This window comes from Balaenoptera physalus (genome assembly GCF_965194825.1).
Source record: "Balaenoptera physalus genome assembly, chromosome: 4".
NCBI lineage: Eukaryota > Metazoa > Chordata > Mammalia > Artiodactyla > Balaenopteridae > Balaenoptera > Balaenoptera physalus.
Genome location: NC_138891.1, coordinates 13144239 through 13158590, shown reverse-complemented (window position 1 = coordinate 13158590; position 14352 = coordinate 13144239). Strand labels below are relative to the sequence as shown.

At 40.4% G+C, this 14352-nt stretch overlaps 1 protein-coding gene across 2 annotated transcripts in view; it reads left to right on the top strand.

Annotated features, from left to right (window-relative positions):
* The window catches only part of CPNE4 (copine 4), a 629469-nt gene that overhangs the window by 155652 nt on the left and 459465 nt on the right, over positions 1 to 14352 (top strand). For both annotated transcript variants that reach the window (XM_082459307.1, XM_082459308.1), the window contains exon 2: positions 14170 to 14350. In XM_082459307.1, coding sequence (XP_082315433.1) covers positions 14171 to 14350 — 180 coding nt within the window. In that variant the 5' untranslated portion in view covers position 14170. The remainder of the gene's footprint in view (positions 1 to 14169; positions 14351 to 14352) is intronic.

Below are 14352 nucleotides of genomic sequence, written 5' to 3'. Positions count from 1 at the left end.
CCTAACACCATACACAAAAATAAACTCAAAATGGATTAAAGACCTAAATGTAAGACTGGATGCTGTAAAATTCTTAGAGGAAAACAGTGGCAGAATACTCTCTGTCATAAATCACAGCAAGATCTTTTTTGACCCCCACCTCCTACAGTAATGAAAATAAAAACAAAAAGAAAGAAATGGGACCTAATTAAACTTTAAAGCATTTGCATAGCAAAGGAAACCATAAACCAAACAAAAAGACTACCCACAGTATGGAGAAAATATTTGCAAATGAAGTGACAGACAAGGGATTAATCTCCAAAATATACGAACAGCTCATGCAGCTCAATATCAAAAAACCAAACAACCCAATCGAAAAATGGGCAGAAGACCTAAATAGACATTTCTCCAAAGAAGACACACAGATGGCTAAAAAGTACATGGAAATATGCTCAACATCACTAATTATTATGCAAATCAAAACTACAATGCAATATCACCTCAACACCAGTCAGAATGGCCATCATCAAAAAATCTACAAACAATAAATGCTAGAGCAGGTGTGGAGAAAAGGAAACCCTCCTACACTGTTGGTGGGAATGTAAATTGGTACAGCCACTCTGGAAAGAGTATGGAGGTTCCTTTAAAAACTAAGAGTAGAACTACCATATGATCCAGCAATCCCACTCCTGGGCTTATATCTGGAGAAAACCTTAATTTGAAATGATACATGTACCCCAGTGTTCATTGCAGCATTATTTACAATAGCCAGGACATGAAGCAACCTAAATGACCATGACAGAGGAATGGATAAAGAAGATGTGGTGTATATATATATATATATATATATATATATATATATATATATATATACACACACACACACACACACACACACACACACACACACACAATGGAATATTACTCAGCCATAAAAAAGAATAAAAAATAATGCTATTTGCAGCAACATGGATGGACCTAGAGATTGTCATACTGAGTTAAGTAAGTAAGAGATAGACAAATATCATTTGATATCATTTATATGTGGAATCTTAAAAAAAATGGTACAAATGAACTTATTTACAAAACAGAAATAGAGTCACAGATGTAGAAAACAAACTTATGGTTACCAAGGGGGAAAGGGGGGGAGGGATAAAATGGGAGATTGGGATTGACATATACACACTACTATATATAAATTAAATAACTAATAAGGACCTAACATGTAGCACAGGGAACTCTACTCAATACTTTTTAATGACTTATATGAGAAAAGAACTTAAAAAAGAGTGGATTTATATGTATAACTGATTCACCTTTCTGTAACTCAAGAAACTAACAACATTGTAAATCAACTATACTCCAGTAAAAATTAAAAAAAAACTTAATCTGTTTATTTCCCTTTTGCCTGCAAGCTCCTTGGAGTTAGTGGCCCTGTCTTTTCCTCTTTGTAATTCCCAGTACCCAGCATGGTTCCCAGCACACATCTGAAATGTTAAATAAATATTTTATGAATGAATGAATGAATGAAAGAGATATAACACTCTGGGACTGTTAGTGTGAAGGGACTCAAATAGAACTAGAAACTGAACTGAGATGTTAAGGTATACAAAGGAGGCTGAATAATATTACAGACAGAATCCTGTAACTTTGGAGTTAAAAAGAATACAATTGAATCCTGCCCCCTTCGTTTTTTTTGATTATGTGATCTAGGAATTTACTTAGATTTTCTGAATCTCAGTTTTCTCATCTGTAGAACTGAAATAATACTGAGTTACCCTTAATAAGTATTGAAAGGATTGAATGTGATGGTGTAGCTGGCAGCACTGAGCACAGTGCTGGTCACCCAAGTATGCAAAAACAGTTGTTGTGGTTGGTTTCATTGTTGCTGTTATGGTTTTCCTGTGGCACTTATTTCTCTGGTCTCTGCCTGCACTGGAACCTGTAGGTTTTCCTGTGTTCATATTCTCTTCACAGGCAGTGCAGATGGACATCTATAGAACTCCCAGCCCCCACATGCATGGCATCTGTCAGGTTTCCTCATCATCTAATCATGTCTTACACATACCTTGCCCAGGTGCCTAAACTTGAGCCATTCAGTCAGTATGTTTTCATGCTGTCAGAGGACCCCTGAAGTTTCTCAGTGCTCACGGGGAGACTGTTTCTTTCCTTTCCAGACTCCTCCACTGAATATAAATTTCTCACATTGTTACACAACAGCAGTCCCACCCTGTACTCTGGTACTATGGAAATTCAACAGGAGAGGAAGGAAGAGAGAGAGGGAGAGAATGAATGTGTGTTTGTGTCCATGTGTGAATACTGACATGCAGATACCATAACTTCCACATTGGCTGCGGCTTTCCTCTTCACTGAAGTATCATGACTACTAATGTCTGAGATGGATATGTTGTTATCCTCTAGAACAGCCTCCCTTTTCAGCAGTCCTCTCTCCACTCCCCAAATCACACCCACTTTACATAGTACTTCTACCTCAATTCTCATCTCTCATTTGTTTTCATCCATTGCTACTTCAGCAAGGCCATTGCCCCAAAGCTTATGTTTTGCCATTTTGAAACTTTCTGTAGAAACATTATTATACATCAGACATAAAGGCAATGCCACATTAGAAAGAAGTTCTAGTTTCTTAAGGAACCTCCATACTGTTCTCCACAGTGGCTGCACCAATTTACATTACCACCAACACTGTAGGAGGGTTCCCTTCTCTCCACACTCCAGCATTTATTGTTTGTGGATTTTTTGATGACAGCCATTCTGACTGGTGTAAGGTGATATCTCATTGTAGTTTTGACTTGCATTTCTCTAATAATTAGTGATTTTGAACATCTTTTCATGTGCCTCTTTGCCATCTGTATGTCTTCTTTGGAGAAATGTCTATTTAGGTCTCCTGCCCATTTTTTGATGGGTTGTTTGTTTTGATGATATTAAGCCACATGAGCCATTTGTAAATTTTGGAGACTAATCCATATGATCCTGCAATCCCACTCCTGCGCATATGCCCCCAGAGAAAAACATGGTCCAAAAGGATATATGCACCTCACTGTTCATTGCAGTGCTGTTTACAATGGCCAAGACATGGATGCAACCTAAATGTCTATCAACAGAAGAATGGATAAAGAAGATATGGTACATAAATACAAAGGAATATTACTCAGCCATTAAAAAGAATGAAATAATGCCATTTGCAGCAACATGGATGGACCTAGATATTGTCATACTGAGTGAAGTAAATCAGACAGAGAAAGAGAAATATGGTATGATATCACTTATATGTGGAATCTAAAAAAAATGATAGAAATGAACTTATTTACAAAACAGAAACAGACTCACAGACTTAGATAATGAAGTTATGGTTATGGGGGGAAGGGCGGGGGGGGAGGGATCATTAGGGAGTTTAGGATTGACATGTATGCACTGCTATATTTAAAATAACCAACAAGGACCTACTGTATAGCACAGGGAACTCTTCTTAACATTTTGTGACAACCTAACTGGGAAAAGGATTTGAAAAAGAATAAATACATGTATATGTATAACTGAATCACTTTGTTGTACACCTGAAACTAGCACATTGTTAATCAACTATACTCCAATACAAAATTAAAAGTTTTAAAAAAATATTCTAAGGAGAACCTCACTCCAATATCTACCTTAGGCTGCCTCGTTCCCCCACCCCAAGAGTGTGGATGGCAGACATTGTTAATTAACCACAGTCTTTCTCATGCAATCTGTCTCTGTGCAGTACTGCAAGCATTCACCACTGAGCAACTGGCCCTGGCAAACAAGGAAAAGCCTATGGGCCAAACCTGGACTTGCTAAGTCCTTTTAGCACCTCTGTGTCCAGTCTCCACTAAAGAGTGGGAAATAGATTTCTCTTATAAAAGAGTCCTGGGCTTCCCTGGTGGTGCAATGGTTAGGAATCTGCCTGCCAACGCAGGGGACACAGGTTCGAGCCCTGGCCGGGGAAGATCCCACATGCCGCGGAGCAACTAAGCTCGTGCTCCACAACTACTGAGCCTGAGCTCTAGAGCCCACAAGCCACAACTGTTGAGCCCACGTGCCACAGCTACTGAGGCCCGCATGCCTAGAGCCTGTGCTCCGCAACAAGAGAAGCCACGACAATGAGGAGCCCGCTCACTGCAACGAAGAATAGCCCCCACTCACCGCAACTAGAGAAAGCCCGCGCACAGCAACAAAGACCTAACAGAGCCAAAAATAAATAAATAAATAAATTTATTTAAAAAATAAAAAAGAGCCCTGTTTCCATGACTTGCTTTGAGTTGAGGTCCTTGACATCACATTCATGTTGGAAGGTTCTTTTGAGCAATAGCATTCAGTTTTAGTCTTCAGGAGAAACAAAGGGAAAAAAAAAAGAATGCTATGAACAGTAGTTTAATACAATATGTCCAGCACATGTCAGTTATGGTAGCCACCAGCCACAGGTGGCTATTTAAATTTAAGTTAAAACTAAATAAAGTTAAACATTCATTTCCTCAATTGCACTAGCCCCAGCTCAAGTGCTTTTGGCCACTGTATTGGACAACGTAGGTAAAGAAAATGTCCATCAACACACGTATTTCTACTTGGCAGCACTGAACTAGACGTTGTGTTCTGTATCCTAAGAGGTAGTTCCTTTTCACTTTGTCATCTACTTAACCCCCCTCTTCTTTCCCAAAACACACGATGCTGTCCTATGCCAATTAAACAAAAGCCTGTTAATGCTAGGATGTCGTTCAAAGCAGAAGCAAGTCTTAAACGAGATGTAGGAGCAGAACAAGACCCATCAGTAGATCCATTACCATGCTTTTTCAAGGAAATTGGCTTCTGGCTTCATATACTGTCTATAGTTTCTCCTGTTGAACATAAAAATAATGTTGCTCCTGTTTGCTTTTAAATTTAGCCACATATATGAGACCAGAAGCACAAAATCCACTTTGTGAGCCCCCAGCTTCCTTTTAGCATGACATTAATGGAAGAATCCACCCTGTGATTATATTAAAAAGGGAAAATAACTGAACAAAAGAAGACTGGGATTTGATCTTTTTACTGGGTAAATTTAGTTGCCTGAGAAACAGGAGGAAATTATTTCAGTGCCAAAATAATAAAACATCATCTGAACTTGCTTTTTCTCTCTCATTCAGGATCTATAGTTGCCTTTGGTGTGGTAAGAAAAGGAGTGGCTGTTACAGGGAGGAGACAGTTATTCATACGATTTCCTTTGACATTTTGTTCATGTTTCACTTTTAAAATTTTGTCAGCCTTTGTAATCGTCCAGTTAAATTTGTATATCCAGTTCTTCTCCTAAAAATGGGTAACATTTGAGTGCTATAAAATTAATAGGAATGTGATGCAATGGACATAATTGCTTTCTAGAAAAATCTCATGTTTATGACTCATTGTCAGAGACACAAATGTGAGCCCGGAAGTTCCTAGAACATCGATATATCTGATTCCTTATGTACATTTTCCCAAGAAAGCTCTTTTTCAGTAAATAGGATCTCTGCTGGATTTTTTTCTTTTGGTCTCTCGGTTGTCTCAAATTAGAAAGTCAGGAAATGACTGAAATAATAATTTACTGCACTTGAGTGATTTGACATATGTTTCTTGAATGTTTCAAGAAAAACATTCAAGTCCACATATTGTCAATTTTGAATCTTATTCATTAGCACCATGGCCTTTTGTGGTTCATGTGGTTTTATTTCTGGGTTTTCTGGTGGTATAGCCCCACCGATGATAACTCATTGATGCTCACTGATGAAATCGTCCGGGTAGGGGCACTGAGTTCCCAGACCCCTCAACTTGTTGGTGAGGCTACCGTTACAAAGAGTTCCAAAAGTGACTTGGGCTGCTTTGAGAGTAAGGGGAAGAAAGAAAAGTGAATTTTTAAAGGCTGCTAGAGCACAATCTCATTAATGTACATAGTACACCTTAGAGATTTTATTAAGATTGGAGCGGGTTTTAAGTTTGCCTTTGCATGATCTAGAAGGAAAATAATTGTTAATCTAATTAAGAGTGTAAATCATTTTATAAGAAATGGTCAAAAACACAGATTGTGGAGTCCATTAGACCCAGGCTTGATTCCTGACTCTGTCACTTGGCAGCTGTGATTTAACCACCATGAGTCTTACTTTTACATCTATGAAGTGGGGCTGGCAATACTTATCTCAAGAGACTGTCTCAAGAATTCAGTGAAACACTGTCTGTGCAGTTTGTTACTGGTGTCGTTAGTATTAGTGGCTAGGAAAATAAGCTATTTTTAAAAGAGATTTATAGAGCACTATAGGCTTTTCTCCCTTTTCAGCCCTCGTGGGAAGATTCAGTGTTTGTGCTGGCAAACCAGGAGCCGAGGGAGCCTGAGCAGGATGCATTATGATTAAAGCTGTAAGAGGAAGGGAACCTAGAGGACAGGTTAATTTATTAAAAAAGGAGCTCTCTATGAAGTAAAAAATAATAAGGAATTTAAAAGTTTCAAGGACTGAGAGAGAAGGGTGCCGGAAGTTTTGGGGGATAGACGGAAAGAGGGAGGGGCAGTACAACGTGACACTCAGGGGAACCAGATAAGTCAGGAACATTTGGGCAAGTGTTGTGTGGTGTAAGTCCCCAGTTGCCCCTTTTATTGAGAGTCTTCTTTTTAAAAAATTTTAAAAAATTGAAGTATAGTTGATTTACAATGTTGTCTTAATTTCTACTATACAGCAGAGTGATTCAGTTATACATGTATACTTTTTTATATCCTTTTCCATAATGGTTTATCACAGGATATTGAATACAGTTCCTTGTACTATATATAGTAGGACCTTGTTGTCTATCCATCCTATATATGAGTTTGCATCTGCTAATCCCAAACTCCCAATCCATCCCTCCCCCACCCCCTCCCCCTTGGCAACCACAAGTCGGTTCTCTGTGTCTGTGAGTCTGTTTCCCTTTTGTAGGTAAGTTCATTTGTGTCATACTTTAGATTCTACATATAAGTGATATCATATGGTATTTGTCTTTCACATTCTGACTTACTTCACTTAGTATGATAATCTCTAGATCCGTCCATGTTGCTGCAAATGACATTATTTCATTCTTTTTTATGGCTGAGTAGTATTCCATTGTGTGTGTGTGAACACACACACACACACACATCACATCTTCTTTATCCATTCATCTACTGATGGATTTCCACATCTTGGCTATTGTGAATAGTGCTGCTATGAACATTGGGGTGCATGTATAATTTTGAATTATCAGTTTGTCCAGATATATGCCCAGGAGTGGGACTGCTGGATCATATAGCAGCTTTATTTTTAGTTTTTTGAGGAACCTCCATACTGTTCTCCATAGTGGCTGCACCAATTTACATTCCCACCAACAGTGCAGAAGGGTTCCCTTTTCTTGAGAGTCTTCTTAAGTAGTTATCCCACAGGGAGGAGAGTGGAGCAGAGTGGTTAAGAGCCTAAATTCTGGACCTGGAGTTCTAGGTTCAAATCCTTATTCATCACACTTGGCTGAATAGTTGTTTTACTTCTCTAAGCTGCAGTTTCCTGCCTGTGAAACGATTCTCCTGGGATCTCATGACTTAATGTTGAGTGCTTGGCGGATATATAAGAGCTTGATAAATGTTACATGAACTCAGTGGTATCCTTTTTAAGAAGGACAATAATCATTTTCATTATTCTTCTGAAGACATTATGAGGCTTAATTCATTTAATTCTCAGGAAAACTCTACAAGGCAGGAGCTATTATTATTACCATTTCACACATGATAAAACTGAGGCTCAGAGGAGTCAAGTAACTCGCCCCAACTCATACACAGGGAGTAGCAGAGTTCGGGTTAGCATCAAATATTCTGACGCTGGATTCCTACTCTTTTCTTCTATACCATCTACATCTCATACGTGAGCATCTGGTCTTTAGATGAACAACTTCTAGGGCAGTTTGCCTTGTTTTATAAATGCTTGGTTTGTATTCAACAACCTTGCCTCTCAACGTGTGGGCCATAGGCAGCAGGATCAGTGACACCTGGGAGCAGAGTCTCAGGCTCCACTCCAGACTCTTGTAACAGGAACTATGTCTTAACAAGCTCCCCGCATGATCCGTGATCGTGTACAGCCTGAGAAGCTGCTCCAGGATGTGAACATGTAGGAGATGGGCTGTCTCATTAGTGTCCAGCGCCACGCTTGCCACCTAAGAATAAATTTACTTTTGATCTAACAGTAGATCAGGAAACTTTGAATAGGAAATAAATTCAGAAGTCGAGGGAACAATACCTGGTTTCTCCTCAGCTGAGTGAATGATGCTCGGGGCCTCTGGATCTACTGCAGCACCAGGCACATAGCAGACACCCTGTCATATTTCTTGCATTGATATGGAAATGTTGTGTGATAGAGACATCCAGCATAGCAGCCTTCCCGGATGTGCAGTGACATTTAAAAAGACCAAATAATGCCAGAGCAAGCAGAACAGAGATTATGCAGTTATTCTTTTTTTTTTTTTTTACATCTTTATTGAAGTACAATTGCTTCACACTGTCACGCCAGCTTCCGCTGCACAACAAAGCAAATCAGCCTTACGCACACACATATCCCCACATCCCGTCTGTCTCCCACCCTTCTAGGTGGTCACAAGGCACCGAGGAGCTGATCTCCCTGTATGCACTTCTTCTTCTTTTTTTTTTTAAACATCTTTATTGGGGTATAATTGCTTTACAATGGTGTGTTAGTTTCTGCTTTATAACAAAGTGAATCAGTTATACATATACGTATGTCCCCATATCTCTTCCCTCTTGCATCTCCCTCCCTCCCACCCTCCCTATCCCACCCCTCTAGGAGGTCACAAAGCACCGAGCTGATCTCCCTGTGCTGTGTGGCTGCTTCCCACTAGCTATCTATTTTACATTTGGTAGTGTATATATGTCCATGCCACTCTCTCACCCTGTCACATCTCACCCCTCCCCCTCCCCATATCCTCAAGTCCATTCTCTAGTAGGTCTGTGTCTTTATTCCCGTCTTGCCACTAGGTTCTTCATGACCTTTTTTTTTTCTCTTAGATTCCATATATATGTGTTAGTTAGAGTCTGTCATACAGAATGAAGTAAGTCAGAAAGAGAAAAACAAATACAGTATGCACTTATTCTTAACATAGCTTTAAGACAAGCTGGTCCCCTGTGAAACCGAGCTGATTCTCTTTCCTCTTGAGCTCTCTATTGTCTTGGCGTTGTTTTCAGCTCATTCAGAAACTAATTAAGTTTCAGGATCAGTTTGTCCTGTTAGAGAGTGTGGATATGCTAAAGGAGTGGTTTTTTATAACTTAAATTATCCAAGTGAAAGGACAATTATAATTTGCTTCTAAAATTGGCCAAAAGTCAGCTTTCACCAAAATAATTCTCAGCAGACATTAGTCTCTGTAAAACCAGGCTATTGTATGAAAGGCAACAAAAGGATTTAAATAGGCCATGGAAAATGTATTGATAATCTGGCCATATTAATCCTGTCCTCTAACAGAGTGTGAAATTACTTGTTTACTCCACTTATCTGGGGCTGGAGGTAGCTGATCACTGGTTGACAGAGCCATAGTTTGTGATCACCTTTCAGCAGTGAGCTTCAGCTGGGCCAAGGCCAAACAGTCTGAATTCACTGACCTATATACCACCTTCAAAGTCAAGGTCAGGACTGCTGCTACCTCTGGACAGCCAGAGGAACTCATGATCTCCAAAATGCCCATCTAAGTGTGGCTTTCATTTGTGCACGGACATGGCCTATATCCTGTCCCCCCAAAAGTGAATATTTGTAGTGGTTTCATCACCAGTCTACAAATATTATCAAGGCGAACACTATTGGGGTAAAGTATAAGAAGTAGTCCCTGACCTAAAGGAGACTAACCACTGTGGTGAAATAGACCCTGTTGATGCTCTGCCCAGTTCCCCTTTATCAGGTTAGTGTATCCATCCCCCAGTGCCCAGTGGATGTGAGTGTTGGCTGTGAATGTTTCACAGCTGCCCTTTTTCTGGAGACTTGGCTGATTGTTCTCAGCCAGTGGGTGGCAGGGGCCAAACCTGAGGACTTATGCCTGCCCAACCCTAGAATGAATGTAAGCCTGAAGGAGCCAAGGGAAGAAACAGTACTCCCAAAGTGCAGTGAGAACCTTGGAGATGGAGTTGCCTTTCAGGACCTGGGTCATATAGGGGTTTGGCTCACAGTTCTGGAGGCTGGACATCCCAATCAGAGTGACAGCATGGTTGGGTGAGGGCTCTCTTCTCACTGTGTTCTCACATGGCAGAAGGGCCCGGGGAGCTCTGTGGTCTCTTTTGTAAGAACACTAATGACATTCATGAGGGTTCCACCCTCAGACCTAATCGTTTCCCTAAGTCTCCACCTCCTAATCTCACCACCTTCAGGGGTTAGGATTTCAACATATGAATTTTGTGGGGGGACACAGACATTCAGACCACAGCAACAGGAGGCTAGCCAACAGTGAGCTGTCATTCAGTGGAGGTCAGCCTCTTAGGTCCTTGAGCAGAACAAGAAGGGGGGGTGAAATCAATGAAAACAGGAGGAGTAAATAATGACCACCCTTTGACAATCATAAACTTTCTTCTCTCCTCTAGTTCAACCATCATATTGGCACTAGATTAATTTTTATCAAATGATGATTTCATCATGTCTATTTTCCCAGCTCTAAATCCTCCAAGTGTTTGCCTAAAAGAATGATTCATAAATATTTTTAGATCATATACCCCACTGGTTAAAAAGAAGTCTCTGAACATGTGCCCCAATTTCATTTGTTTATTCATTTATAAACAATTTAAATTTACTACCAACTAATATCTCAGAGTACTATGTACACTTACAGTTTAGGATATATTATTCATGGTATGGCATAAATCCATATTTCAAGAAGCTTTCCTAATAGTTTTAAATTATTTTAGACAGCTTTTGGCCTATGTGATCAGATTGTCACTTATATTTTACTATTTGCCTTCTGATCGGCTAATGTGTATGAATCCTCAGACAAACTACTGATTTGAGAGGTGGTTGTGTGCTCTTAGGGGGAGAGTGTTATGCCCAGACTGTGTGGGCTGCAATGACAGAATGTATTTAAGGGGTCAAGTAGAACCTTAATCCTGGAGTAATAGCAAGAAAATCTAAGAGAGTTCCAGTTGGCAATGGGAGAATGAGTGATTTAATCTTGAGAGCAGTCAGATTACAATAATAATAGCTCTACTTTTGAAGCATCTACTGTATACCTGGCATTGTGCTAATTACTTTACATGTATTATTTCATCTGCCCTTCATAGCAACTCTTCAAGGTAGGTATTACTACAGGAGAGGTTAAGAACCCTGCTCAAGGTTACATAGTGAGTGAAGGAGCCAGGATTTGACCTTGGAAGGAACTCTCCATGACAGTCTTTTTTCCATCACATCCCACAATTAATACTTGGCATTAGAGCAGGTGTTCCATTCTATAGGAAAGCTTGTGTTATACAGAAAGGAGTCAGTGGGTCCTGGATGAAAGGAGCCAGCCTGAAAAGGCTCCCATCTCTGTGACATTCTGTAAAAGGCTATGCTGACAGTAAAAAGATCAGTGGTTGCCAGGAGTTAGGGAGGGATGAATAAGTGGAGCACAGAGGATTGTTAAGATGGTGAAACTACTCTGTATGGTACTGTAATGGGGGGTACAGGTTATTATACATTTGTTCAAACACATGGAATGTGCAACCCCAGGAGCGAACCCTGATGTGAACTATGGACTTTGGGTGATTATGATGAGTCAGTGGAGGTTCACCTATTGTAACAAAGGTAATGGAGGAGGAAGGTGGCATATGGGATATCTCTGAACATTCCTCTGAATTTTGCTATGAACCTAAAATAGAAAATAGTCCTTAAGAAAAAGAGAGAGAGAGAGAGAAAGGGGATGGACCTGGCCATGAGCCTGTAAGGATAGGGCCAGTTGGAAGGGGTAGCAATGCCTCCCAGAGATAGGAGAGGCCACTCAGAACTCAGAAGAGCAGTGTGGATCCAAGGAGCCAACTAATGCTTTGGGAAAGCAGAACTCAAGAAGGATAAGCTGTTCTTATCAAAAAGTTGACAGAGAGTTCACAACATTTTTTCCAACACTGCCTGATACAAAACCATCCTACTAGTCTATTCCTTCTCTGTGCACTTTTTTATAAACTGAAGTTCACATATGCTCTGCCTTCTATGTTGCTCTAATAATTGGTCTGCTCACAGTCTGTAAAAATAGAGGAACCATCATTTATTAAGCTGTGCACTTATGATTTGTGCATTTTCTATATATGAATAAAATTTGTTTAAAAATAGAAAGAATGATTCTGTATGGAGGTTGAAATAAATCAAGGATATTGTCATATCCACTGTTACTTTGTAGATTCTACATATGGTAAAAAATAGCATGGGCTAAAAGATAGAAAACTGGCATTTCAGTATTAGCTCTTCCATTAGAATAACTGTGTGACACAGGCAAGGTTCCAATCCCCTCTGAGCTTGGATTTTCTTGTATGTAAAAAACAAATGTCCCAAAATCCCTATTAATATTCAGTATGATAGAGGACAGAGCAACTCTCACCCTCAAACTAATCCCACAGCACATATTGAAACAGAATCCCAACTCCTTCCAACTGCAAACTCCCCTTACCTGATATTTTAGAGCAGAGACTGGGAAACATTTTCTGAAGAGGCCAGAGAGTAGGTATTTCAGGCTTTGCAGGCCATGCAGCCTCTGTTGCAAATACTCTGAGCTGCAGTCTATTAAGGCAACCACACAAAATATGTAAATGCATGACCAGGCCTGTGTTCCAACAAAACTGTATGTATCAAAGCAAGTGACAAGCCAGATTGGGCACACAGGTCATAGTTTGTCCACTTCTGTTCTAGGACATAACTTTCTGGCATTCAGTGCAACTTCCCTTCAGCATATATAGGGAAAAACATATGTTCATAATAATTAGATAAATAGGGAACTAGAGCGTTGGAATGTGGAAGGGAGGCAGGGCAGAGAGCCTTGTGATGGAGCATAGGGAGAGAAAATTCCAGTGACATCTGCCATGAGAGAGGGGCATTGTCAGGTTGGAAAAGGTTGGCTTTGGCATGGAGCTAGCTGCTAAGTTTGGAGAGACCAGCTGGTGTGTGTGTGTGTGTGTGTGTGTGTGTGTAAGAGGTTATGGTGTACTCAAACCTAGCATGGTGCCAGGTACCAAGGGGACTCACTGAATATTTGTGGAAGAAGGGAAGGAAGAAGGATGGATTATCCTCATTTTATAGATGAAGAAATTCCACTGTGGGACACCAATGCCGTTTCTCATAGGGAATCTACAGGGAAACAGAATTTCATGAGAAGGATATTGATTTCGCCCCTGAGAGGCTCTGGGGGTTCCCTGTAGCCCTGGGCCTTGGTGATGCAAAGTGTCATTGAAAGGTGACCATGTGAGGACAGGAAGGAGGCCTGCAGTACTTACTTGTGGCTGCTGTTTCCATGGGTTAGGCTTTGTGCTCTCCTTCAAATGGTCACAGTCACATTTCTGACATGGTAGCAGGAGTAGGGAAGGGAAAGGAGAGAATGGACTAATGCACTTGAGGCAGGAGATCAGATGCTGGGTCTCTCTTGGACTTGGTTTGCTGAAAGCATCTTGAGAAAGGGAGCCAGGGTTTGGGGAAGGGAAATTTGGACTGTTTCTTCAGGTCAGACATTGTCCTTCTCTGTGCCATCACACAGAAGGAAAAGAAGAGCTGGATTTGGGAGGAATCTGAACAACTTGGAATGTGACTAAACTGATTAACCAACAACTCTGTAAAATTTCACACAAGCCATGCACTTAGTATAGAACTGGATTACAGTTTGCAGTCTGTTGCACTAATTCTTTAATATTATTTCACAGACTAAAAATTTTACTATGCAAATGTGTGCAAATCATATAAGAAAATAGTGTTCTTAGCCAAGTGCATTAGCACCTATTGGGTATTTTGTTTGTTTTTTCTTTTGGTTTTGTTTGTTTGTTTGTTTGTTTCACTGGAACTCTGACCCTGCTGTGGAAAGCTAGATAATTAATATATTCAGTACTCGATAGTGTGTGTTGAACATTTTCCTGAAGGGTGACTGGGAGGCTTTCTCCTTTGACAAATACTGTGGTGATTGGCATGTATTTTTTCCTCTTTTTCTTGCCTAAAACAGAATGAAGAAGATGAGCAACATTTATGAGTCAGCTGCCAATACACTGGGAATCTTTAACAGCCCCTGCCTGACCAAAGTTGAGCTGCGTGTGGCATGCAAAGGCATTTCCGACAGAGATGCTCTTTCCAAACCAGACCCCTGTGTCATCCTCAAGATGCAGTCCCACGGGCAGTGGTTCGAGGT